The sequence below is a fragment of the Desmodus rotundus genome, chromosome 5 (genome assembly GCF_022682495.2).
Source record: "Desmodus rotundus isolate HL8 chromosome 5, HLdesRot8A.1, whole genome shotgun sequence".
NCBI lineage: Eukaryota > Metazoa > Chordata > Mammalia > Chiroptera > Phyllostomidae > Desmodus > Desmodus rotundus.
The window spans coordinates 136,457,505-136,482,948 of record NC_071391.1 but is presented as its reverse complement, the minus strand read 5'-3'; the positions used below and the strand labels follow the sequence as shown (position 1 = coordinate 136,482,948).

Here is a 25,444-nt window from a genome sequence, read left to right as displayed (position 1 = left end):
GAAGTGTTTGATGTCTTCACAGATGATGAAGGGGCGACTCCTGTTAAAAGAAGGCGTGTTAGCAGTGATGAGGAGCACACTGTAGACAGCTGCATCAGCGACATGAAAACAGAAACCAGGGAGGTCCTGACCCCAACTAGCACTTCAGACAATGAGACGAGAGACTCCTCAATTATTGATCCAGGAACTGAGCAAGATCTTCCTTCCCCTGAAAATAGTTCTGTTAAAGAATACCGAATGGAAGTTCCATCTTCGTTTTCAGAAGACATGTCAAATATCAGGTCACAGCATGCAGAAGAACAGTCCAACAGTAATAGATTTGAAGATTGTAAAGAATTTAAAGACCTCCACTGTTCCAAGGATTCTAACCTAGCTGAGGAAGAATCCGAGTTCCCTTCTACTTCTATCTCTGCCGTTCTATCTGACTTAGCTGACTTGAGAAGCTGTGATGGTCAAGCTTTGCCCTCCCAGGACCCTGAGGCTGCTGTATCACTCAGTTGTGGCCATTCCAGAGGACTCTTCAGTCACATGCAGCAGCATGACATTTTAGATACGCTGTGTAGAACCATCGAGTCCACGATCCACGTGGTCACAAGGATATCTGGCAAAGGAAACCAGGCTGCTTCTTGACATGAGGTGTCGCATGTCTACTTTTAAGGCTGCCCCCGCCCCCCAATGCTGTTTGTATAAGTTTTGCTTATTTCGGTTTTTGTGCTTCAGTTTGTCCAGTGCTCTCTGCTTGAATGGCAAGATAGATTTATAGGCTTAATTCTTGGTCAGGCAGAACTCCAGATGAAAAAAACTTGCATCTTCAGTATACTTTCTAAAGGGCAATCAGATAATGGATATGTTTTATGTAATTAAGAGTTCACTGTAGTGGCTTTCATTTAATATGGCTGTCTGGGAGGAACAGGGTTCCCTGGCCCTGTACAATGTAATTTAAACTTACAGCATTTTTACTGTGTATAATATGGTGTCCTCTGTGCCAGTTTTGTACCTTATAATAGAGGCAGATTGCCTCCGATCGCTGTGGTTCTTATTATCAAAATTAAGTTTACTTGTATACGGAACAACCACAAGAAATTTGATTCTGTAAAGAATCCTCTTTAGCTGTGGCCTGGCAGTATATAAATGGTGCTTTATTTAACAGAATACCTGTGGAGGAAATAAAGCACACTTGATGTAAAAATAATTGTTTTATTTTTATTGACATGACTGATTGCTATTCTGTGCACTTAATTAAACTGATTGTGATGACTTTTCATTTGTTTACATACGTTGCTTCAGTCTTCACAGATGAAAGTAATCAGAAAACTGTGAATTGGGGAAGCACTTAACTATTATATTCTATTTCATTAGAAGTGTTAGTAGCAGTCCAAAACGTAACTTATTCCCATAGACTTTTCAATCCTGTCCACCATGAAATGCTTAACTGCTACAGGGAGAACAATACAACCAGCCCGTCCTCACTTCAACATGCTTCCACGTGCAACATGCCACTGTTTCACTACCTAAAAACTACCCACCTTACAAACCCTAAAGTGAATAAAGGAATGATATCAACATGCCACTTATTTTTGTCTTCCTGAACTAAAACTACAGCTGAAAGTAAGCTTGCTACAAGGACAAGCTTTAGGTTAGGAAACTGCAACTATCCGTACTCAGGGATTCAGTCTTGTCTCAGAGGAGCATCTATCGGAGGTAAGGTTAAATACTTAATTTCAGGTTGCTTGCTGCTGCTAATTCAATGCAGGGTCTAATCATAGGAAAGATTCAAACAATGCTTTAAATTCTGTAAAAGTTCATGGATTTTACCCACTATAAATTAAGGAGTTCTTTTTTAAAAGAAATAATAGGGAAGAAGTAATGACACTTTTTCTGCTTATAAAAAGTAATGCCCTTATAAAATCTTGTAATTCAACCATTTGGAGTGGTCAGCCGCAGTAAACCTTTTATTTCTTCAAAATGCTGTTTCTGCCAACAGAATTTCATGTTCTCTTCTTTACAGACAGGAACTCCTTTACAGTCCAACTGTAATTCCGTCTGCCCTACAGCAGGCACAAAATTCAGTACAACTGTTGCATAGTGTTCTGGAAGAAAAATAGGAAATATTAAGAAGAGGAACACTTTTAAGTACTACTACCTGCTTTTCACAGTGAGGGGGGAAATGGCTTGTGTATGGACTCTTAAAACAAGCAGTACTGATAACATACCTTCTGGCCAGTTCCTGCATCTCCATTTCATGACGATCTTTTCATTTGTTAACTGGAAACCAAAGAAGACATTCTATTGAAAACATCTTAAAATTTCCTACAGTACTATACAGAAAAACACCCAAGCCTTTCATCAAAACCCCTATGTACCAAAAGTAATCAATGAACAGTTCCATTGGAATATACAGTTCCATCTTCCAGTTTGTATGTCTGCACCATTGTAGAGTTCATTGTCCCTAGTGCCAAAATGTCCATAACAGCAGTTAATATCAAGGACAGAAGTGTAGTAACATGGGTAACAAAAACAGAACCAATGTCAACTGATATCCGGCAATGCAGACCCCAGTGATTTAGGTGGCAGAAAGCTGAACGTTGTACACAAAGATTTGAGAGAATCTTACTGTTCTAAAATCACAAGCATTTGCTCAAATACTGTGACACTAAGGCTTCAACTTTCTCGTTATATGAAATATTTTTTATTTGCTCTATAACCAACTATATAAAGTTCTCAAGTTTCTGTGAGCTCAGATAAAAACCCAAAGCAAGTTAAAAATGGTATTAATTTAAAAAGCAATATAAACAGAAACAGGAATCAGTCCCCAGCTTACTTTCTTTAACCATAAGATTACTTACCAGTTCTATATATTCACCGGTGATATTCCCATCAAACATTTGGAATCTCCCTCCCTTTTCAGCTTCTAATATGGCAGGAGATTTAGAAAATTTTTGTACCAACTAACCAAGAAAAACATAGTAAGACACATTATTTCAGCATGTAAGAATTACTATGGGTTTTTTTTAAGTTCTGAATATGCAGCTTGTAATTAGTTTAGCTTTCTCTCTTTTTCTCTCTTGCAGAGGGAGAAAATGAAGTAAATGAATGTGTCCCCTAATTGTTGATATATTCCTCCCAAGATGTCCATCCTTCCCCTCCATCAAATATTTCAGAAGCTACCCTGAAGACTTTTATCCCCACACTTCTAGATCCCTTCAGTAAGGAAGACAAAAAGACCGGCTCCAGTTCTTAGTGGCACATTTCCTCCAGTATCAGCGTTTAAGGTCCTCACTTGAAAAGTTACTTACATCTTTCACAGTGAAGATGCTGTACAGCCGTTCCACAGCTGTGTCGAACAGTTCCGTCATGTGCAGTGCTACAGTGGGAATCCTCACACCAAGGGGCACCTGAGTCTCGAGAAGAGGTTCCAAAGAATAATTAGCATGCCAAGAGATAAAGCTGCTTAAATTTAAAAATTCAGTCTTCCAGGCTTAATAAAACACTAATATATCCCAAATTCCACACTACCCGTTCCAGAAACATGGACATAGGATGAAAAGGTCTCGGCACCACCAGTCCTGGCCTTTACTTTGGAAACAGTGCTTATTATTCCTATGAGCTCTTAAACTCTGTTCTATTCCCAAGCTATGACTTAACACCCCAAATCCTATTTGGACATATAAATATGGACCAGAAGGCATGAAGATAAGCAGATTTAGGACAACAGCACATAAGGACCAAGAGTGTCAATTTACAGTACCAGATTCCAAGAGCAGGATCTAACACCTCCCAATCCAAAGTTTGGAGAGAAGATTGGTCCGCTGTGGTATGTGTGAGCTTCAAAATCTCCTGGTTTTGTAACCTGCTGTCTACCAAAGAACTGTGCCTTTAAAAGTCTTCAACAAAATTCAGTATTTCATCTTCCCAAAAGGTGTTTATACATTCCGTTCCATCAAAGATGCAAGTCTTACCACTTCCCCCCCAAAAAGGCAGAGGATGTAAGGGTGGATTAACTGGCCCTCCTTGATGTTCTGTAAAACCATCATCGAAAGGGTGTTGAGAGCTTTGAAGAATTCACACTAAGCCCCTTCTCTACATACCATCAGAGATCATACCTGCAAGGTATTCTCACTCAGTTTCCTTTTAATAGTCAGTTCCTGTGTTGCTGTGGCTTTTGTTGGTAAAATCATTCCCATCGTAAATTCTACAGAGAAAAATGGGAGATGGTTTTAATAAGGAACTTTTTCTTTTTCAGCACAAATAGGTAGAAAACCCAAAACAATATAGGAAAATAAAAGAACTGATATTTATGAGAATTCCTAAATCATTTTGAGGATTTCAAGACCATTTAATTTTTATATATATGTAAAACTAGTGAGTTATAAAACAAAAAAAATGCCTTTTATTTCATTTTCAAATGCCTCACTTTTATCTATTTTTGTTGATAAATTAACAAAAATTTCAAATGTTGTTTTCCAAAAAGCTCAGTTAACTACTAACAGCTTTATGGCCTTCGTGTACTGTCAAAAGCGTACCTCATGTACTCTAGAGACACTTTCTCATTGCGTCACCACCACCTCACGAATACCAGCCTCACTGTATTCCCACCTGTGGGCCAGCCACATGTGTGGTCTCCAGGGGAAAGTGGCAACCTCAAATCCGTCTATGCCAACACCTAGACACATAGCAGAATCCAAGGATCATGTGCAGACATACAGGCTCTTGGCCATTTTGCCTGGCAAGTAACTTCTCTAATTTAGGTAAAACAATAAATAATCTCACTTCCACACAGTGTAGGGATTATCTAGGTAAACCTCAACTACACCTGTATTACCTACAATCACTTTCATTCATTCATTCATTCAACAAAGGTTTATTAAGCACCTACTATGTGCCAGGCATTGTGCTAGATGCTGGAGATAACAGCAATGAACAAGACAGACACCTTCCATGCCCTCAGGGAACTTAGGGTCTAGCAGGGAAGACAGACATTAAACAAGTAATTATACAAATGACTGATTAAATAATTATCATTCCAGAAAACTATTAACAATTCTGTAGGCAAAATGGTTCACACTGCAATACTGATAATCACTAATTATGGCCTTACTCATGACTAGTTCTCAACATCCACACTATAGTTTATCCTGCAGCATGAAGAGTTAGTTTCTGGAGCCTGAGATATCAGCCTACCCTGCAACCCAGACCACAGTGCAGAGCATAACTTGGGTAAATAGAAAAGGGACCCCTGGGGTCACAAGGGATGCCTTCTTTACCCGTCTTTAGTGCCTTCAGGTAATCTCCAAGGGCCTCCCTGACCTTGGCGGTGCCTGCGGTTTTCATAAGATCCTTCAGAATATCCCCATCTCCTTTCTTTTTACTCACGTTCACCTACAAATCAGAAAAATACAAACCTAAGAAAAACCTGGTTTGATGTATTCTTCCAACACTGGGACATGTGACTGTGAGGGAAAGGAAAGAAGTGGCTCCACCACAGCTGTGACAGGATTCTTCCTGTAGTTTGAGAAGGTGTAAAGGGTTTTCAATCAAGGCTCCATTGACTGGGTTGGCCAAATACTGAATGGACTTCTAAGAATGTGAGCCCCATAATTTGCATTCAAAATTTTATATGTATATTATATTGATGATACAGTCCATGGCTTTTATCAGGGTCTAGAAATGCGCTGTCTGTATGGTAGCCACTAGCGCCATGTGGCTACTGAGCACTCAAAATGTGGCTGGTCTGATTTGAGATGTGCTAGAAGTGTAAAGAAATACACACCAAACTTGAAAGACTTAGTACCAAACAAAAAAAAGTAAAGTAATAATTTTGATATTAATTACATGTTAAAATGGTATTTTTATATATTGGGTTAAATAAAAACATTAAAATTAATTTCACCTGTTTCTTTTAACTTTTAAAAAAATATGGCTGCTAGAAAATCCTAAATTCTATATTTGGCTTGCATACATTTCTATTGAACAGCGCTGGTCTAGAACCCCATAGCCAGTGTAATTAGGAAAAACAAGTTCCTACATAACATGGCCTTGAGCTACACATTTTTGGCAGGGAAGAAGGGGAGTTGGGAAAGGGAGAGGAAAAGGAGCAGAAGAGGAGGTAAGAAAAGAGAGGAAAGGAAGAGAGGAGAGGGAAATGGGGGGAGACGGAGAGGGAAACATCAAAATGCTCTGGGGATGCCTCGGTGGTACTTATTCTCAGAATGAAAAGTGGAGTTGGTTAGAAATCATTTAGTGTCCTGTGATTCAGCTTGTTCCAGGTACCATCTAAAGAGTCTGTTCTGTGACACCACCAAGGACTGAAACTGAGAGACCAGTTACACATGATGATGAAAACTTCTCAGCTGACGGACTGGAATATCGCAAAGTGAAATCACAGCCCCTGAGTGTAGCAACCGCATGGCTGAAGACGCGTCTGAGACGGCCCTGCTTTTCACATTTTATAACGTTCATGTAGACATGTTGCTCAGTGTGATTTAGTTTTTATATCTCTGAAAGCCTTCACATTGAACAATTTCACTAATCAAAAAAGATCTTTTGTCAAAAACCATTTGGTTTGGAAAATATAGCTACTGTACAAACTCTCTCTCCCCAGAACCAAACTCAGCTTCCAGAAGGCACTAACTGAAAACCAGTTAGGAGTTACACATGCTGTATCTCCCAAGAACTAGGAGACCTAGCCAGTCAAAAGCGATAGGTACTAACTAGTGCACAAATTATATATATTAACCAAAGGAGATCATAGCTAAAAGCTGAGAATTTTCACTATTAAAGGGAAACAGCAAAGATGCAGGGAGAACCATCAGCAAACTGCGTGCTGCCCAATCCCTTTACAGGATTAAGGGTGCCTTGCTCTACCGACTGAGCTAGCCAGGGCGCCTGACCCCAAGCCCTTTACAGTATGTACACTGTCACGTGTATCTGGTGCTATCCCTGAAAGGTTAATGAACCCCGTCCCACAGATGAGGAGACCATGAAGGCTGCAGTCACCTGCCCAGGCCCCACACCTGGTCCATGGGGCTGTGTAGGGCTCCCTCAGCTTACTCTTTCCTACACCACTGTGTGGCCCCCCACAGTGAGCAATCCTCAGCAAACGAGCCCACCACAATTCACCAAAACTACAGCACAGGAATCACACAGTCTGATGAACAGTTTTTCAAATCTTCAACACCTATAGCAGAAGCTTGATTTAAAAAAAAGGGGGGGGATCAAACGTCATCAGATACCTCACCTCAGTGTCATCTACTTCATTTTCTTCAGAAAGGTTGGGTATTTCAATCAATCCCTTGTGCTTCACACCAGATTCTTTAATTATACCTAAAATGAGCAAAATGTGTTCTTCATTTACAAAGTAACAACTGGTTTATGCAGAACTTCCCTGCATAATTGAATAGCCCACCCTCCTCACAGGGTGCTACCACAGCTGGTGACAATGCAGGCAGAAGGCTTTACCAGCACACAGGCACCAAAACTGACCCTGTTCTCCTGGCCCAAATTACAGGTAAGCCACCAGGAAAGGTGGGGGCTGAACCTGGCCTGGGAATGGGCACACGAAACCAGGGGCCGGTGGAAGCACAGGATCGGAATAAGTGGTTCTGCAACCAGTGCTGCTTTTTTCAACTCCCAAAAGTCTTTACCACATTAAAGCAGGGTAAAGGGCCATCCTGATGAGTCACAAAAGGGACGGAAGGACAGAAAGGGACAATGATGAGTTCTGATCATGAGAAAGCTCTATGTGGACTCCATGCAGTGATTTTTTTCCCAACACTGGAGTGTTGACTGCAGTGACAACATGAAGATGGCAACACAGGTTAGTCCGGAGTTTGGTCCCCTTACAAAGTGACCAACTGGCAGCTCTCTGTAGACAAGTTGCCTCTGTCAAAATCCCAGAACCAGAGGTGAGACTGCAACATCCTCCCGGACCAGAGGCAGAGAAGGACTGCGTGTGAAGGCTAAGAGGAGGAGTAACACTCTGACCAAGTCACCCCTGCCCCAGGCTGCACAGAGCCGCACTGGGAGGGCCCTACAGCAGTGTCTCCAGCGGGGGGAAAAGCACAACCTGGACATCCAGCTCCCCAGAATTGGGGGGTGCTGCCTGGGAGGCTGCTTGGGACTTGCCTCACAGGGACCACTGGGAATCAGAGGAGTGGGGGCAAGAGCTTTCAGCAACCAGCACTCAAACCTTTTTTCTTAATTTTATTTCTCCAGTTTGCATTCAATATCACTTAGTATCAGCTGCAGGTGTACAGCAGAGCGGTTAGACAGTCACGTATATTACAGCACTCACTCAGGTGTCAGTGCGGGCACTCCTGCTCGCAGCAGTACATGAGCAGAGCACCCGGCCGGTGACAACTCATCTGCAGATCCCAGTGGGTAGCCCTGTCTGGCAAGGGACCTCCCTCGGCAGTTTTGCCTGCTCGGCATCCCCAGTCAAAGGGCTGGAGCTAGCTGTAGAGCTCATTCTATTGCCCCACACAGGCAGGGCGGCTCAACTGCTGAGCACAGCCTGCAGCTCCCACAGTTCTGGAAGCCTGACCAGCAGTCCTCTCCAACTGTTGAGCGTGGCCTCTGGCCCCGCATAACTAGGGAGCCTGAACAGTGACCCTAAGCCGCCTCTGAGCCCAGCGCAAATGTAAAACACAACTTGAGGCCTCCCTTAGCCAGAGAGGGAGCCCAGTCAGTGACCCCACCCAAGTGCTGGAGACACCTCCTGACTGAGAGCCCAGACAGCAACCTTGCTCAACGGTGCAGCACAGCCAGTAGCCTACCAGCCCACCTGATCGCAAAGGCAACCTGCAGACCTGCCGAACCCGAATGCAATCTGTATGCCCACCTGATCACAGAGCACAACCTGAGGCCAGGTCCAACTGCACAGCCCACCTGAGACCCCACCTAACAGAATCCAGCCCATGGTACCATCTGGTCAGGGACTGTGGCCTGAAACCCCACCCGCCCGGGAGCAAATGCGGAGACCGGCCTACGGACTGCCCAATCACAGAGTCCAAACAGTGGCAGTGCCCTGCCGGGGAACACAGCCAGTGGCCCCACCTGACTAGAGGTAACTGCAGAGCCCAGCTAGTGGCCAGTGTGAACACAGGGCACACCTAGCCAATTGTCAGACTATATACTCAACATACGGAGAGAGAAGACTGTCGGGGCTTCTGGTCACGACGGCAACATAGGTAAATGTGGTTACTCGCATCCTCCCACAACCACATCAAAATTAAAATTAAAGTACAAAACCACCATCATTCAGAACTGCCTGAAATCGAGCTGAATGGAAGTCTTACATCTAAGGCAGGGTGTCAAACTCATTTTCACCGGGGGCCACATCAGCCTCCTTCACAGTTGCCTTCAAAGGGCTGAATGTAATTTAGGACTGTGTAAATGTAACTACTCCTTAACTAGGGGCAAGGAGCTCGGTGCTGCCGCCGGGTAGAAGGTGCTGGGCGGGATAAAACAAGGTGGAGGGCCGGATTCAGCCCGCGGGCCTTGTGTTTGCCACCTGTGCACTAAGGGTATAAAGAAGCCACACTGAGACTGGTAGTAGGGACAGAGACTCAAAACAGGCTCATCCTACACCCACGTGAGGCAGATAAAAATCACGTGGCACACCTCAGCTGTCGTGGTCCCCCCTGAGAAGAGAGTGGCCCAGCCCCACAACAGGCCCCCCAACCCAGGGTTTCAGTGTCAGGAAAAGAAATCCCCACAACTTCTGGCTGTATATACCAGCAGGATTGTAGCTGAGTAAGATAGAGGGGTTCTATCCCCTCTAGAGTCCCAGGCGGTCCTCTTACAGGGCCCACGCTCAGAATTATTCAAGACTCACCTGCTCTGAGCTCCAGCCCTAGGCAGCATCTCAAAAAGCACCAGAGACCTATGGAGAAGAACTGAATTTTCTGGCATCAGAGAGAACAGGAGGGGCAGCTTTCTCTGGCAGAAGCCATTGTTCCTTTTCTGAGCCCTCCCCCAACAGAGCCAGCAGGCAGGTGCCATATATGAGTCTCCATCACTGTGGCTAACCCTGTTTGCCCACCCTGGTGATTCTCTGAGACCCTGCTCCACCTAACTTGTGCACCCACCCAAGCTGTTTCCAGTGGCTTTTCTATATGAACAGCCGGTCTTGGCTCTCGCTTCACAGCTGATCCCATACAGTGGTTGTAGCCACTCCTTGCAGCCAATTGACCTGGGGGTAAATCTCTCCCATTGACATTCCAACAGCAATCAAGGCTCAATTACAATAGGAGGGTGTACACAGCCCACATGGGGTAGGGCGTACCTGCAGTGCTTAGCTCAGGTAAATGGGGAGGCTATGCCACTGGACCCTACAGGACACCTACTACATTAGGCCACATTACCAAGCCTGGGAGCTCTACCTAATACACAGAAACAAACACAGGGAGGATGCCAAAATGAGGAAACAAAGAAACGGGGCCCAAATGAACAAACAGAACAAAACTCCAAAAAGAAACCCAATCAAAATGGAGACAAGTAATCTTAGATGTAGTGTTCAAAACACTGGTTATAGGATGCTCAATGAACATAGAGAAAGGATAAACTTAGTAAGAGATTAAAAACATAAAAATGAAACTAGAAAACATAAAAAGAACCAGTCAGAAAAGAAGAATAAATGAAGTGAAATGAAGGATATAGGCCCTGGCCAGGTAGCTCAGTTGGCTAGAGTGTTGCCCAGATATGCCAAGGTTGCTGGTTCAATCCCTAGTCAGGGCACATACAAGAATCAACCAACAAATGCATAAATAAATAGAGCAACAAATCGATGTTTCTCTTTCTCTCCCTTCATCTCTCTCTGTCTAAAATCAATAAGTAAAAAAAATTTTAAAAAGAATACCTTACTAGGAATCAACAGTGGAATGCATGAGGCAGAAGATCAAATCAGAGACTTGGTGGATAAGGAAGCAAAAAACACCCAATCAGAACAGCAAGAAGAAAACAGAATCCAACAAAATGAGGACAGTGTAAGGAGCATCTGTGTCAACTTCAGGGACACCAACACTTGCATCATGGGAGTGCCCAAAGGAGAAGAGCAAAAGCAAGGCATTAAAAACTCACGTGAAAAAATGACGACGGAGAACTTCCATTACCTGGTGAAGAAACAGACCTATACACCTAGGAAGCACAGAGAGTCCCAAATAAGACATATCATCATTAAAATGCCAAAGGTTAAAGACAAAGAGAGAATCTTAAAAGCAGCAAGAGAAAAAAGTTAATTACCTACAGGGGAGTTCCCATAAGACTGTCAGCTGACTTCTCAAAAGAAACTTGTCAGACTAGAAGGAACTAGCCAGAAATATTCAATGTCATGAAAAGCAGGGACCTACAAACAAGATTGCTGTACCCAGCAAAGCTATCATTTAGAATTGAAGGGCAGATAAAGAGCTTCCCAGACAAGAAAAATCTAAAGAAGTTCATCATCTGCACTCCATTATTATATGAAATGTTAAAGGAACTTATTTAAGAAATAGAAGAACATCACAACTATGAACAAGAAAATGGCAATACATATCTATCAACAATTGAATCTAAAACACAAACTAAGCAAAGAAGAACAGAGATAGAATCATGGATACAGAGAGTGTTTTGATGGTTGCCAGATGGGAGGGGTGTGTAGGGGAATGGGTGAAGAGGTGAGGGGATACAGAAGTACAAATAGGTAGTTACAGAATAGCCATGGGGGTGTAATGTACAGTACAGGAAATGGAGTAGACAAAGATCTTATATGCATGACCCATGGGCATGAACAACGGGGGAGGGATTGCCTGAGGGAATGGGGGTGCTAGGTGTAGGGGGCAAAAGGGGAGAAATCAGGACAACTGTAATAGCATAATCAATAAAATGTAATTTAAAAAGAGAGAGGGAGAGGAAAGAAAGGGAAGGAAAGAATGAAGGGAGGGAAGAAAGGAGGGAGGGAGGGAGGAAGCAAGGGAGAAAGAAAGAAAAGAAAAAAAAGAAAAGGAAAGACTATTAAGCAAGAACACTATACCCAGCAAAGTTGTCCTTCAGAAATTAAGGAGTGACAAAGACTTTCTTAAACAAACAGAAGCTCAGGGTATTCACCATCACTGAACCTGCCTATAAGAACTGCTAAGGAGCACTGTTCAAACTAAAATAAAAAGATGCTAATTAGCATCATAAAAACATACAAATGAATAATATTCACTACTAAGGATAAATATATAGTCAAAATCAGATTATCTAATATTGCAATGGTAGTGTATAATGCACTTAAAACTCTACTTCAAAAGTTAAAAAAGAAACATTAAAAATAACTATAACTTATAAACACAGTAGCCTATGGTTTTTTTTTTATTACTTAAAAAAACTTTAAGTAAATTTGTAACATCCATTATATCAGCAAAAATCCATTACAGTAAATTATAACATTTAAACTAAATTGTAACATCAATAACCAACAATGTTGGGGAGAAAAAAATATAAATTTCTGTATGCTATTGAAGTTGTTACCAGTATAAACAGGATGTTACAAATCTAAGGTATTTTATGTAAGCCTCAAAGTAATCCCAGAGAAACCCCTGTAGTAGAGACGTAAGAGAGTATGAAAAGGAGTCACAGCGTACCACCTCAAATGGGTGGGCATCACACCCTCAAGGAAGATGTCAGGAGAGGAAGCAAGCAACACAGGAGCTACGAAACACTCAGGAAACAATTAACATAGTGACAACAGTAAGTCCTTACCTATCAATAATTATTTAAACATAAATGGATTAAATTCTCCAAGCAAAACACACACAATGGCAACTCGATTAAAAAATACCAAGATCTGACAACATGCTGCCTGTAAGAGGCTCACTTCAGCTTTAAGGACACACATGCACTAAGAGTGAAGGGAGGATAAAAGACATTGCAAGCAAACGGTCACCCAGAGAAAGCAGGGGTAGCTATAATTATATTAGATAAAATAGACTTTAAAAATACTCAAAAGAAATAAAGAAGATCGGTGTATAATGATAAGGGGGTGAAGAACATGTAATGATTGTAAATATTTATGCCCCCAATATTGAAGCACCTAAATATATAAAGCAAATACTAACAGAACTAAAAGGAGAAATAAATAGCAATACAATAATAGTTGGGGACTTTAGTACCCACCTCTCAACAAAGAATGGATCATCCAGACAGAAAACCAGTAAGGAAATAGCAGATTTGAACAACACTGTGTGTAGACTATATGGATCCAACAGACATGTAAGTATATCCCATCAGACAGCAAAAGAATACACACTCTTATCAAGCACCCATGGAACATTTGCTGGGATAAATCATATGTTAGGCCACAAAACAAGTCTCAACAAATTCAAAAAAGATAGAGAATATAATGAGTATCTTCTCCAACGACAAGGTATAAAACTAGAAATCAACAACAGGAAGAAAGCTGTAAAATTCACAAATACATAGAAATTAAATAAAAATATACTCCTGAACAACTAATGGCTCAAAGAAATCAAAAGGAAATTTTAAAAAATATCTCAAGACAAATGAAAATGGAAACACAACGCACCAAAACTTAAGGAATGCAACAACCGCAGTTCTAAAGAGGGAGGTTTGTAGCAATGAATTTATAAATCAAGAGGAAAAAAGTCTCAAATAAAGAACCTAACTTTATACCTCAAGGAACTAGAAAAAAAACAAACTTAGCCACAGCAGGAAAAAAAATGGGGGGAAGCAACCTACACAGATTCAATGCAATCCCAATAAAAATTCCAATGGCATTTTTCACAGAAATAGAGTAAACAATCTAAAATGTATAGGGAACCACAAAAGTTCCCAAATAGCCAAAGCAATCTTGAGAAAGAACAAAGGTGGAGACATCACATTTCCTGATGTCAAACTATATTACAAAGCTATAGTAAACAAAACAGTATGGTATTGGCATAAAACAGAGACAAATCAACAGAATACAATAGAGAGCCCCAAAATAAAACCATACACGTGTGGTCAATTATTCTATTACAAAGGAGCCAACAATACAGTGGGGAAAGGAGAGCCTCTTTAATAAATGCTATTGGAAAAACTGTGCAGCACAAACAAAAAATGTAACTGGATCACGATCTTCCACCACACACAAAAATTAACTCAAAATAAAGGATTAAAGACTTGAACGTAAGACCTGAAACCATAAAACCCCTAGAAGAAAATACAAGCATGGGTCTTGGTAATTATTTTGTGATTTGACACCAAAAGGAAAGGCAACAAGAGCAAAACTAAACCAGTAGGACTCCATCAAACTAAAAAGCTTCTGCAGAGCAAAAGAAACAATCATCAAAATGAAAAAACAGCCTACAGAATGAGAGAAAATATTTTCAAGCATTATCTGATAAAGGGTTAGTGTCCAAAATATGTAAGGAACTCATACAACTTAATAGCAAAAAAATAAAAAATCCCATTTAAAAATGGACAAATGACCTAAATGGATATTTATGCAAAGAAGATATTCAAATGACGGTCGACAGGTACATGAAAAAGTGCTTAACATCACTCATCCTCAGGGAAAGCAAATCAAAACCACAATGAGACATTACCTCACACCTGTTAGAATGGTTACTATCAAAACGAGAACAAGTGTTGGCGAGGATGTAGACAAAAGGGAGCCCTTGTGCACTGCTGGCAGGAATGCAGATGGGTGCAGCCACTGTGGAAAACAATATGGAGGTTCCTCAAATAAATTAAAAATAAGAGTTACCATATGATCCAGCAATTCCACATCTGGGTTTATATTCAAAGGAAATGATACCACTATCTCAAAGAGATAGCACCCCTCTGTTGATTTCAGCACTATTTATAATAGCCAAGACATGGAAACAACATAAGTATCCATCAATGGATGAATGGGTAAAAGAAAGTGAGACACACATACACACACACACACACACAGGAATGTTATTTAGCCATAAAAAGGGAAATCCTGCTATTTGTATCAACAGAGATGGTCCTTGACGGCATTATGCTAAGTAAAATAAATCAGAGAAGGACAAATACTGCATGATCTTATTTACACGTGTACTTTAGAAAAACCAAACTCATAAAACAGACAGGGAGTAGAGTGGTGGTTGCCAGGGCGTGGGCGATGGAGGTGTCAAAGGTTACAAACTCCCAGAAGAAGTTCTGGGAACATAATTACAGCATGGTGACCACAGCTAACAATGAAGCACTGCATATCTGAAAGTTGCTGAGACAGTAAATCTTAAAAGTTCTCAATACACATATAAAAGACCTGTACCTATGTGAAGTGAGGACGTGTTACCTAACCCTGTCGCGGTAATCATTTCACAGTGTGTACACAAGTCAAATCATCACATCACACACCTTAAACTCCTACGATGTTGGAAGTCAATTACATCTCAATAAACCTGGGAGGGGGATGAAATTAAAACTCAGTTAAGAAACAAAACAGAAGACCTGAGTATTGCCTCTTCTCCAGCGGGTCCCACTTGCCACCTCTGGGACTCACTGCTAGAGGCGAAAGCACAGGGGGTCGGGGCAAGTCCTGTTCAGCCTGCCTTCTGGCTGCTACCTGGGTGTGGCTGGGTCTTTAATTGCAAAGGAGCTAGTTGTTGCCTTGAGCTTAGGCAGAGAGAAGGGACACAGGGCCCTGAGAGCTTCCTCTGGGCCCTCAGAGCGCTGAGCTTAGGCAGAGGGAAGGGACACAGGGCCCTTAGAGCTTCCTCTGGGCCCTCAGAGCGCTATCCTGGCAAGGAGAGGGGTGGGGGAACCAGGCGAGTGTAAGGGACCATCCAGCTGCAGCTACTGAAGGAGTAACCGGCAGCAAACCCCAACCAGAAGGTTCCAAGGCAGGAGTGGGAATACTTTAAATACTGGCTGACCATCTCTCCGGGCTCTGGCCTGGCTTGAGCTGACGAGGTGGCCGCTAGGGCAGAGGCCCAAGGCCAGCTTACCGGGTGGCTCTCTAACCCAAACTCTCCAGAAAGGAGCTGACTTCTGGGCTGAGGCCCAACTTTAACACAGTATAATCTTGGAGAACCAGATCTCTTCCTCTCTCTTTGTCTTCCTTTTTCTCTTTGTCTTCACACTTGTGGTTATTTTAACAAGGATTTATTGGGCAAAGACTGCCTATCTAGCCAGGAGTTAGGCACCACAGGAGAAGTTTATTCATTCAACAAACACGTAACATTCCAGAGAGTGATCTGGGCCTGCCACAAAACCAATTAATTCCTGACCAAAAGACCCAAAGAGTGAAACCAACCCAAATGTCCACTAACTGATGAGCAGGTAAACAAAATGTGCTATATTTGCACAAAAGGGTATCACTCGACTATAAAAAAGAATGAAACATGCCACACACAACATGAATGAACCTTGAAAAAGTCATGTTAAGTGAAAAACAATCATAAAAAAACCACACACTGCATGATTCCATTCATATGAAATGTCCAGAATAGGCAAATGCACAGACAGAGAAAACAGATTAGTGGTTGCATAGGACAGGGGGAGTGACTGCTAAGAGGTCCCAGGTTTGGGAGGAGTAATGGAAACGTTCTAAAATCTATTGTAGTGATGGCTATACATCTCTGAATGTACTGAAAACCACTGAATTGTACACGAGAGGGGGAATTACATAGTACATGAATTATAGCTCAAGAAAGCTAACATTTCTTTAAATCCCTGCCCTGGTGAAGTGGAAGAAGAGGGAAACCAGAAAAATAAACAAAACATTTAAGTAACCATATATTGTATACCAAATATCAGCACTTTGGGGAAAAATGAAGTAGGGAAGGGAGACAGTGCAAGGATGGCATTGCAAGTTTTACAGGATGGAGACACACGGCGTCACTGAGGATGAAGACCTGAAGGGCCCAAAGGAGCCAGCAGGCAGCTGTCTGGGGGAACAGTGTTCCAGGCAGCAGCTCTGGGAAAATCTAGTGCTCACAAGTGCCTGGCCGACCAGAGTCCAGCTAAAAGCAAGGAGCTTGAAGCAGCTCTGAGTGCCGGGAAAAAGGGCAGCCCCAAGCTTGTCAGACAAGGAACCCACGTGTGGTAAGGCTGTGTCCCGAACTATGAGCACCAGTTCAGGAGCCCGTCAGTGTAGGGTCCACAGAAGTTCTAAAAATGTCTGCTGAGTGAATGAATAATGAGTCAACGGAGTCTACCCTGCGGCTGCCTCCAGCCCTCCCTGAACCCTGAGGCCCCTGTTGTTACCTTTCCAGCCCAGTTTGATGTTCCATTCATAGAAGAAGATCAGCTTCCCTTTGCGGCTGCTGCAGGAAGCCTCGCCTTCCACCTGCTTCAGCTCACTGATCTGGCAGCGACCAGCCTCATTCTCCACAACGATGCCCACCAGGAACTCGCGGAGCTTCCCCTTGGACCAGCTGGTGGCATCTCGCTCTGTCCTGCCAGGAGCCAGAAGGGCAGAGCCATGAATGGAAGGCCCAGGTGGTATCACCTGCCCAGCCCAGATAAGCCTGATTCCCCTCACAGGGCCTTAGAAGAAATGCCACCCTCAAACTTACAAACATGCTTCTCAAACCAACTTCACCCCAAATATTTCTTAAACCTCCTGCTCGATTCCTTAAGATATTATTAACCACTCTATAAGGTAGTATTTTTGTCTTAAAAAGACCAGCTTATTTGGGGAAAAGGCAGTCTAGCAATCTGACTAGTTGGAAATGTATACACTATATGAGAAGATAGTAATAACTGAAATAATTCTAACAAGACAAATTATCAAGTGTGTTCACACATATTATTATTTCATGCAACCTCCCCAAATAATGTTCCCACTTTGGGAAGCAAAAATGAACTGAGGTAAGTCCATTATGTGTCTGTGGTAACAGGGCGGAGAAAGGAGAGGTCAGCTCCTCTGAGTCGGGGCCAGAAAATGATCCCTTCATAGACCCAGGGCTTTGCTCTGCCTGGACCTGCCTCAGCATCAGTTTGATGGCCTGGAGGTACCACAGCCCTCAGAGGAGCAGGGCAGAAAGCATCACTTCCTGAAGCTCTGGGGGGAGGGAGGGAGGCAGAAATAAGCCAGTGTTCCAAATGAGGTACAAAAAGGATGGGTAACTGGTTCAAATTCTTCCAAGGCAGGGCTCACCGGGGGCCCATCAAGTTAGATGCAGAGTTGAGATCCAAATTCCTGTTCTTTCCACTATGCACAAACCAAAACACACCCTCGCTCCCACACACACTCTCTAGCCTCATTTTAACTTCCAGGAACATCAAGAAGATTAGATGTGGGAGGGGGTAAGGGAAGGGAAGCACTTAATTAAGGGTACAGACTGTCAAAAGTTGAAGAGGTAAATCAAAAACCATTCTTTGAGCCCAACCCAACTTTCAAAAGGAGGAAACAAGTCCCAGAGGCAGCGCACGAAAGATTCCAAGTCTAGGGCCTCAGAGGGCTTTACCAAGCCCAGAGGCTACCGGAGAGCCACGCTAGAAGCAGATGGGGGAGGGAAAGGGAATCCGGTGCACCTGTCCAGGGTCCCGCCCCTCCAAGGCGCCCGGGGACAAGGGCACCCTCACCCCGCAGCCCCAGTGCCCAGGGCGCTCGGTGCTCGCAGAGCCCCCCCACCCCCACCCCAGCCCGCGGGACAGCTCCGCAGGGGGAGGCCCGGAACCGTGGCCCAGACCCCCGCCCGGCCGCACCAGTGCCAGTTGTTCACGTTGGTCCCATCCTCCCGCTCCTCCACGATCCAGCGCGGGTCACCCTGGCCCCACTTGGCCATGTCTGCGCTGGCGGCGCGCCCTCAGCAGAGAATAAGGCCGGGCCGCGGCGGCGGCGGCGGGGCTGCGGTGCGGCGGAGTGGCAGACGTTTCCGGCTTCTCAGCCCCGGACTCGGGCGTCCACGGCGCCCACGGTGCCAGAAATGCCCGCCCCTGCGCCGCCCCGCCTACCGTCCCGCACCGCGCGCGGGCCGCAGGGCGCCGAGGGGCCGGGTGCGGGCGCCGGGCCACGCGGTGGGGCGGTGCCTGGGGGCTGGGGGTCCCCGGAGGGCTGTGGGGGGGGGGCGTGGGGGCCTCGGAGACCGTGAGTGGGGGTCCAGGGACGGTCTGGCCTGAGAGTCCGGCGGCTGGGGGTAGCGCGCGTAAGAAAGAGGGGGGGGTGCCTGCGCCCGGGGGCGGGATCGAGGCTGGAGTGCCGGAGCGGGGTGCGCGGGTGGGGTGGGGTGGGGAGAGGTTCCAAGGCGCCGGGCTGGTGGGCGGCCCCTCAGGCGGGGCGGGGTCCTGGAGGCTTGGGCGGGGGTTTGGAAAGGCCCCCGGGGCGCCGCAGCGCGACTCAAGAGTGCACGGACCGGGAAGAGGGGAACCTCGGCCGCCTCCTATAAAGGCCTGGACACCTCCAGGGCTCATTATTACTACAGGGGTTAGTTGCAGTGCCAGCAGGCGGGTGGCGGATAACGTGCCTGCCTGAGAGCCAGCCGCAGTGGGGCTGCAGACCGGAAGCGTCTGTCCAGACTGTCACCTGCTGTGCTATTCGGTCCAGTCCGGGACTCGACCCCAGCACTTTATCACCGTTTGCTGTACAACCGACTTCTGAGGTCGGAGCGCGCCCACAGTGCTTGCGGTCTCCACTGTGCGCGTGCTCGTTACACCATAGTCCTGTTTTGTCCGAAAGTTCCTGCAGAGTTGGTGCGCTGCGATTCTCTCTTCATGCCTTTCCAACACCTGTCCAAGTAGCATGCGTTACCAAGTTCCCAGTTACTTCAAGAATATTTATATTTTATACATTTAATAATCCTTTATAGATGACAAAAGAACGTGACTGTAAGTGCCCATTATTGTAGCTGGATGCAATTTTACAATAATTAAGTGGATAATGATTCCTTTAACAAAACTTCACCTTCCAGCAAAATCTTTGTACCAGTTATACAGAAAATGTTACTAAAGGGTCTGTGGGTATTTATTTAGTATGGAAAACAAATATGACGATGGAAGGGCGGAAGCACCTGACTCTTCTGTTCCCTGGTGCTGACCTGTCCTTTGTGCTCTGTGCTCAACAAGAGATGAGCTAACTGGTGGAGAACTTTCTCCTTTCCGTACTGGAGCAACTGCATTCCAATATCATTTTCCAAAAATCTACCGCAGTTGTGCAAACAGACCACTTCAAAGTGTTTTGGCCCCAAACCAAAATGACATTTTAATTTCACCTTTTACACTTTACTTCACCAAAGAAAGCCGTGGACTACTAAAACATGGTATCAAATAGGAAAGAATTTCAGTGGTAATGCTAGTGGTCACAGTTTTAATGCACAGTTTGTGCATTAGCTGTGCCTCTTTTATCCAATTCATAAAGAATATTAATGAAAGGACATTACATGGTAAGATTTAGATATGGATAATTGAAAACTGTGGGAAAAAAATAAGACCAGGAAACTTACAAAGACAGAGACTACAATCACTAAAATTTTATGTGGGCAAAACATTTTGTTTCCCAGTATTTATACAAAAAGAACTATCCCAATGGAAACAATTACATTAAGATGTACATGAAAAAGGCATTCTATGTAATAATTGACCAAGAATTAAACTGACCTAAAAGAATTTGCTTCAAAAAACAATTTCACAAAGACAACCTTCAATATTAATATAATTACTATGGCCCTGGCCAGGCGGCTCAGTTGGTTGGAAAGTCGAACACCAAAATGTTGCAGGTTTGCTTCCTGGTCAGGACACATTCCCAGGTTGCTGCCCTGGCGGGGGCACATAAGGGAAGAAACCAAGTGATGTTTCTCCCCCTCCCCCTCTCTCTAAAATTTCCCTGGGTAAGGATTAAAAAAATGTTTAAATATAATTATTATGAAAATATTAGTCTCAAAAAAACTGAGTCAAAGGTCTCAAAGAGAAATTTGTACACCCATGATCACAGTAGCGTTATTCACTGCGGGGAAGCCACCCAAGTGTCCGTTGATGGAAGAATGAATAAGCAAAATGTGGTACTTACATATAATGGAATATTAGCTATCCTTTAAAAGGAAGGAAATTCTAACATATTATGCTATTAATGTGAACTTAGCATATAAACATTGTGTTAAGTGAAATAAGACAAAAACAAAAAGACAAATAATGCATAATTTCATTTACATGAAGAATTTAGAACAGCCCAAATCACAGAGACATAAGCGAATGCTGTTTGCAGGGGCTGCGGGGGCAGGGGGCCACGTGGAGCTACTGTGTGCACGCAGAGTTTCGGTTTTACCGGTGAACGGCGCTCTGGACAGCGGTGATGGCACTCGGCATCAGGAGCGTGTTCAGTACCACTGACCTGTACTCTTAATGGGTGAGCTGGTAAGATTTGTTATTTTCACCACAATAAAAAATGGGAATAAAGCCTTATACCAGTGAGGAAAAGATTGCTGGGCAAGAGGATATTCATGCACTGTGAAGGTATATCACACACACATACCCACCCAGTTTACTTATTAACTACAAAAGGGAAATGTGATCTTTACAAGAAAGAAATCCGGCAACGGACCACCTTAACCAAACACGGGACAGACGGACATAGGTACACTGTCCCCTGTGTGGTATTCCTGCCAAAAATGCTTCATCTGAATCTAATCATGAAGAAACCATCAGAAAAGTCCAAATTAAGGGAAATTCTGCAAAATGGATTCAGCCTAGACTCTTCAAAGATAAGCATTTCATGAAGGTCAAAAGAAGACTGAAGAGACGTGGCAAATAAATGCAACGCATGGTCCTAAATTAGCTCCTGGGTCCAAAACACACAGTTTAAAATGCCATAATCGGGGAAATTTAGATTGCACTTCAGACTGCATATGTATTAGATAATACTGTGCCAATGTTAAATTTTCTGAGCACTGAATTTTGGATGGAAAGAACATTCTTGCACTTTGGAGATGCATGCTGAAATATTTATGGGTAAATATGATGTCTGCAATCGACTCAATTAGTTCAGAGGAAAACACAGATAAAGCAAGTGAGGCAAATTGTTGACAACTAGTGACTCTAGGTGAAGAGTATCTTGAAGGTGTCTTATGCTATTCTTGTAGCTCCTCTGTAAGTTTGAAATTATTTCAAAATCCTCACAATGGGATGATCCCAGGCCACAGGGACTTCTCCCCATCAAGGTGTCAATGCTCCCCATTTAGCATTAGTTACACATTGAAAATTATTTTATCACTTATTCTTTCCATCCCTCAACAAACACTTATTGAACAGGTGCCATGTGCATGACAATGTGCTAGGCCCTTAAATTGCACGCTGTTTTCTGCTCTTTCCCTCTCTCACAGCCCCGACACACTTCACAAACGTTCACTGCAGATGGCTGCGTGTCGAGCCAGTCTGTACTGCTGCATTCCAAGTACAGCCAGCACATTTTAAACCACTGAAATCAAGAATAACATAATCTCAGGACTTGCCTAACAAAATAGGATATTTTGTTGGTAATGGTAGTCTCTTTGTACCAGTCATATAAAACAGCTATCAGGGCCCTGGTCTGGTAGTTCAGTGGTTAGAATATCGTCCTGATATGTCATGGTTGCAGGTTTGATCCCTGGTCAGGGCACATGCAAGAAGCAATCACTGAATGCATAAATAAGTGGAACCACAAGATGTTTCTGCGTCTGCCTCTTCCTCTCTGTGTGTAAAATCAATGTTTTCTAAAAAAAAAAAGTCTGAGAAAATTTTCAGGGCTGAGTTTAATGGGGATTGTGCAGTAGGGGACCCTAGTCCTTGTCCCTGGAGGTTTCCATGGTAACAGTAGTAATGTTACTTGGCCATGAATGCCTGTGATCAGGGCATCAAGGACATGTGCTGTTTCCCACATTCCCTCCTTGAATATCACGAACCTAACAGACATCTGCACAAACACAAATAACTTTATTCACATGTTCAAGTGAATAGACTGAGTTTTAAGGACACTTAATACAATCAATTTCGTGAACTCAGATATGAGTTTTAAAAAACTGTACTCAAGCTGTCGGTATTTTATTTTACAGAATTTTGCATGTAGCCCACTTCTTTCTGCACAAAGGTAAAATACTATTTGCATTTGCTTAATTCCCCATTCTTTTGCTATTTCAACACAGTTTTGTGCCCCAGTCATCTCCTTGTTAGTCTAAGGTTACATCTCTTTCACTCTCAGCCTTTTCTGAGCTTCATTTTCTCTCTTTGTGTTCTTGAATATAGCTTCGAGGTGTAGGGTATTGCTTCCCGAGGTCCACAACAATGACCTCCCTAGAAAATGTCACTCCTTTTAAAGGTCTTTTGTTGTGGTCAGTAACTGAAGGGGTTCCACTGACAGGTATGTGTGGTTTTTGTGAATCATCCTGCAAGAGAATGGGACAAGCAGTGTAAATGATCAATTTAGGAAAACAACAAACCCTGCTTTTAAAGATATAGGCTACCTGTGCATTGTTAGTGAGAAACAGAAAAGTATCACTAAGTGGTATAGAAAAGCAGGACAACCCATCGTTTTCGTGTTTCTGTGGTTACAAAAGCATACCCTGACATAGTCACATAGCTCTGGTGACATGTCTCTCTCTATATAGCAGTCAAACCCAAGGGCTGCCTGTGCCACCATTCTGTGTCCAACTGGGCATGAGCCTTGTGTGGGGAGGGCACGGGAGTTGCTCTTATTAGGGAGCCCGAAACATGGAGCTCCAGAAGGCCCTGGCAATGTTTGTGTGCTATTGTAGAAGGAGCCTAGAACTTGAGAAGGGACACAGGGTTGGTCCCGAGCTCAGCCACGGTGGAGGATGACCTTGAACAATTCATGTCTTTTTCTCATTTGTCAGATCCCTACATGATCTCCAAGGCCTCCTCCAGCCCTAAGATTCTAGGAATCTGAGAAAAGCAGCAAAATGAAGAGAATTCTTAAGAAAAACACAAATGTAGGAATGAAGAATGAATAAGTGTGTAGGCTTGGCATATGCAAGTGGTTTAATGACATGAGCCGATAAAGCTAAAAAGAATGGTGTGAATGACTGTGGACACTGCTCTCCTTCCAGGTACGAACCTAAATATAGCCAAGACCACCCCTTATTATACCTAGCCAAGTAATTTACCTCCTTTTCAATCAAACAAATGCTATACTGCCCCTTGAGTGTTGCAAAGCCCATCACCTCTTGCCCGTTTTCTTTAGCATTCTTAGCATCTTGGTTCTCTTTTACTTCGTTCTCCACTTTGCCCTCTTTGTCCTCTTTGTTTTCTAAGAGAGTAGCCACCATTTCTTTACTCCGTCTCTGGACAAGAATGCCAGGCCGCATGATTTGCCTTATGAGAGTCCTAAAAAATATCAATCAGCAGGGATTTTTAAAGTCATGCATATTAGCCACCATTAGCAAACACACACAAACGGCTTTCTATGATATCCTGCGGCAGACTTACTTTTCTTGGTCTCCCGAATTGCGTGTCTCCACATTAGCAGGTAAACAATCTTCACAAGGACCTTTTTCTATCTCCTCATCTTCCTTGCTTTGGAAACTGAAAATGAATGAACAAAAATTCACTTTTAAAGAGGAAATTGGCAATTCTAAAACCCTGGATGGAAAAAGTAGATTGCTACAGCATTATCATTTGCTCTGTTTTAATTGTTTTATATTATTTCTAGATACATTTGCTAGTGTGACTTGAAATCTGATCCCAATTTATCAGCATGGATTTATACCATCTATATAAAAACAGCATCAGTAAAAGGAGGATGCAAATGAAGCAAATTAGTAGGATGGTGATGAAAGTAATTGCTGTGGTTTCAAAGCTCATAGGCTTAACAAGTAGACTCATCCACTCTCACAATCGCCGTTTGTCCAAATGTTCTTTTCCAGCTCAGTTTGAATGTAGGTCTCTTGTTCTTTAAGTTTTCTAGAAACAAAAGAATAAAACCTTGTTTTCATGGTTGTTCATTTGACCAGCTTTGTAAAAGATGCTCTGCTTGTTTTGGTGGAGTTGACTCACACTGGCTAATTTTTCTCCATAAATGCGGTGGGGGACTGAGGTGGCTAGAGGGGATTCTGAGCTGAGACACGTGTGTTCACTCAGCTCACCTCCCCTCATCCCCAAAACTATCAGAATCCAAAGGAGAGGGGAACTGGAGCATCTGGACCTGAGCCCAGCTCCCCATTCTTCTCTCTTCAATGACATCACAGAATCACAGAACCATGGCATTAGGGGGACTAGCACCAGCCAACCCCACCCGTCCCCTGAATCAGGAAATCCATGAAACTCTCCTCTGGCCTAAGGTCTGTATTCTCTCCTCTGAGAGGGTGGGGGTGAAGGTCACTTGACACCATCTTGGCCACTCTTTGGACAAGGATTTTCTTTCTACTCTTAAAACACTACCCTTCCTTTCTTAACCTGAACCTGCTTAATGAACTTTTTTTCATGGACCATAAACAATCAGTCCACTTCCTTCTTATCAAATCCCTCTCTCTGGCCCCGATGGTGCTCTCCTCAGGCCTAACAGCCCATATCCTTCTATCCC

At 43.5% G+C, this 25,444-nt stretch overlaps 3 protein-coding genes across 10 annotated transcripts in view; 1 reads left to right on the top strand and 2 right to left on the bottom strand.

Annotated features, from left to right (window-relative positions):
* The window catches only part of USP34 (ubiquitin specific peptidase 34), a 223,184-nt gene extending 221,995 nt beyond the window's left edge, over window positions 1-1,189 (top strand). For all 5 annotated transcript variants that reach the window (XM_053925775.1, XM_053925776.2, XM_053925777.2 and 2 more), the window contains one exon: window positions 23-1,189. In XM_053925775.1, the coding sequence (XP_053781750.1) occupies window positions 23-630 (608 nt within the window). In that variant the 3' untranslated portion in view covers window positions 631-1,189. The remainder of the gene's footprint in view (window positions 1-22) is intronic.
* On the bottom strand, window positions 1,184-18,990 carry LOC112297896 (activator of 90 kDa heat shock protein ATPase homolog 2). Of its 4 annotated transcripts, none has more exons than XM_053925780.2 (10): window positions 18,649-18,990; window positions 17,203-17,393; window positions 7,238-7,323; window positions 5,265-5,379; window positions 4,877-4,960; window positions 4,104-4,192; window positions 3,297-3,395; window positions 2,847-2,948; window positions 2,214-2,265; window positions 1,184-2,090 (listed from the first exon to the last, which is right to left on the bottom strand). In XM_053925780.2, the coding sequence occupies exons 1-10, from the start codon at window positions 18,726-18,728 to the stop codon at window positions 1,918-1,920; spliced, it is 1,071 nt and encodes a 356-aa protein (XP_053781755.1). In that variant the 5' UTR covers window positions 18,729-18,990; the 3' UTR covers window positions 1,184-1,917. The 4 variants fall into 4 exon arrangements, with proteins under 4 accessions (XP_053781755.1, XP_053781754.1, XP_053781757.1 ...); XM_053925779.2 differs by having other exon boundaries at window positions 3,297-3,401; window positions 18,649-18,987; XM_053925782.2 differs by lacking the exon at window positions 4,877-4,960 and having other exon boundaries at window positions 18,649-18,984.
* Window positions 18,991-23,120: 4,130 nt separating this feature from the next.
* On the bottom strand, window positions 23,121-24,747 carry C5H2orf74 (chromosome 5 C2orf74 homolog). The gene is made up of 4 exons (XM_024552772.1): window positions 24,632-24,747; window positions 24,352-24,447; window positions 24,087-24,249; window positions 23,121-23,291 (listed from the first exon to the last, which is right to left on the bottom strand). Exons 1-4 carry the CDS (start codon window positions 24,745-24,747, stop codon window positions 23,121-23,123), a joined length of 546 nt encoding a protein of 181 aa, XP_024408540.1.
* Window positions 24,748-25,444: the final 697 nt, after the last annotated feature.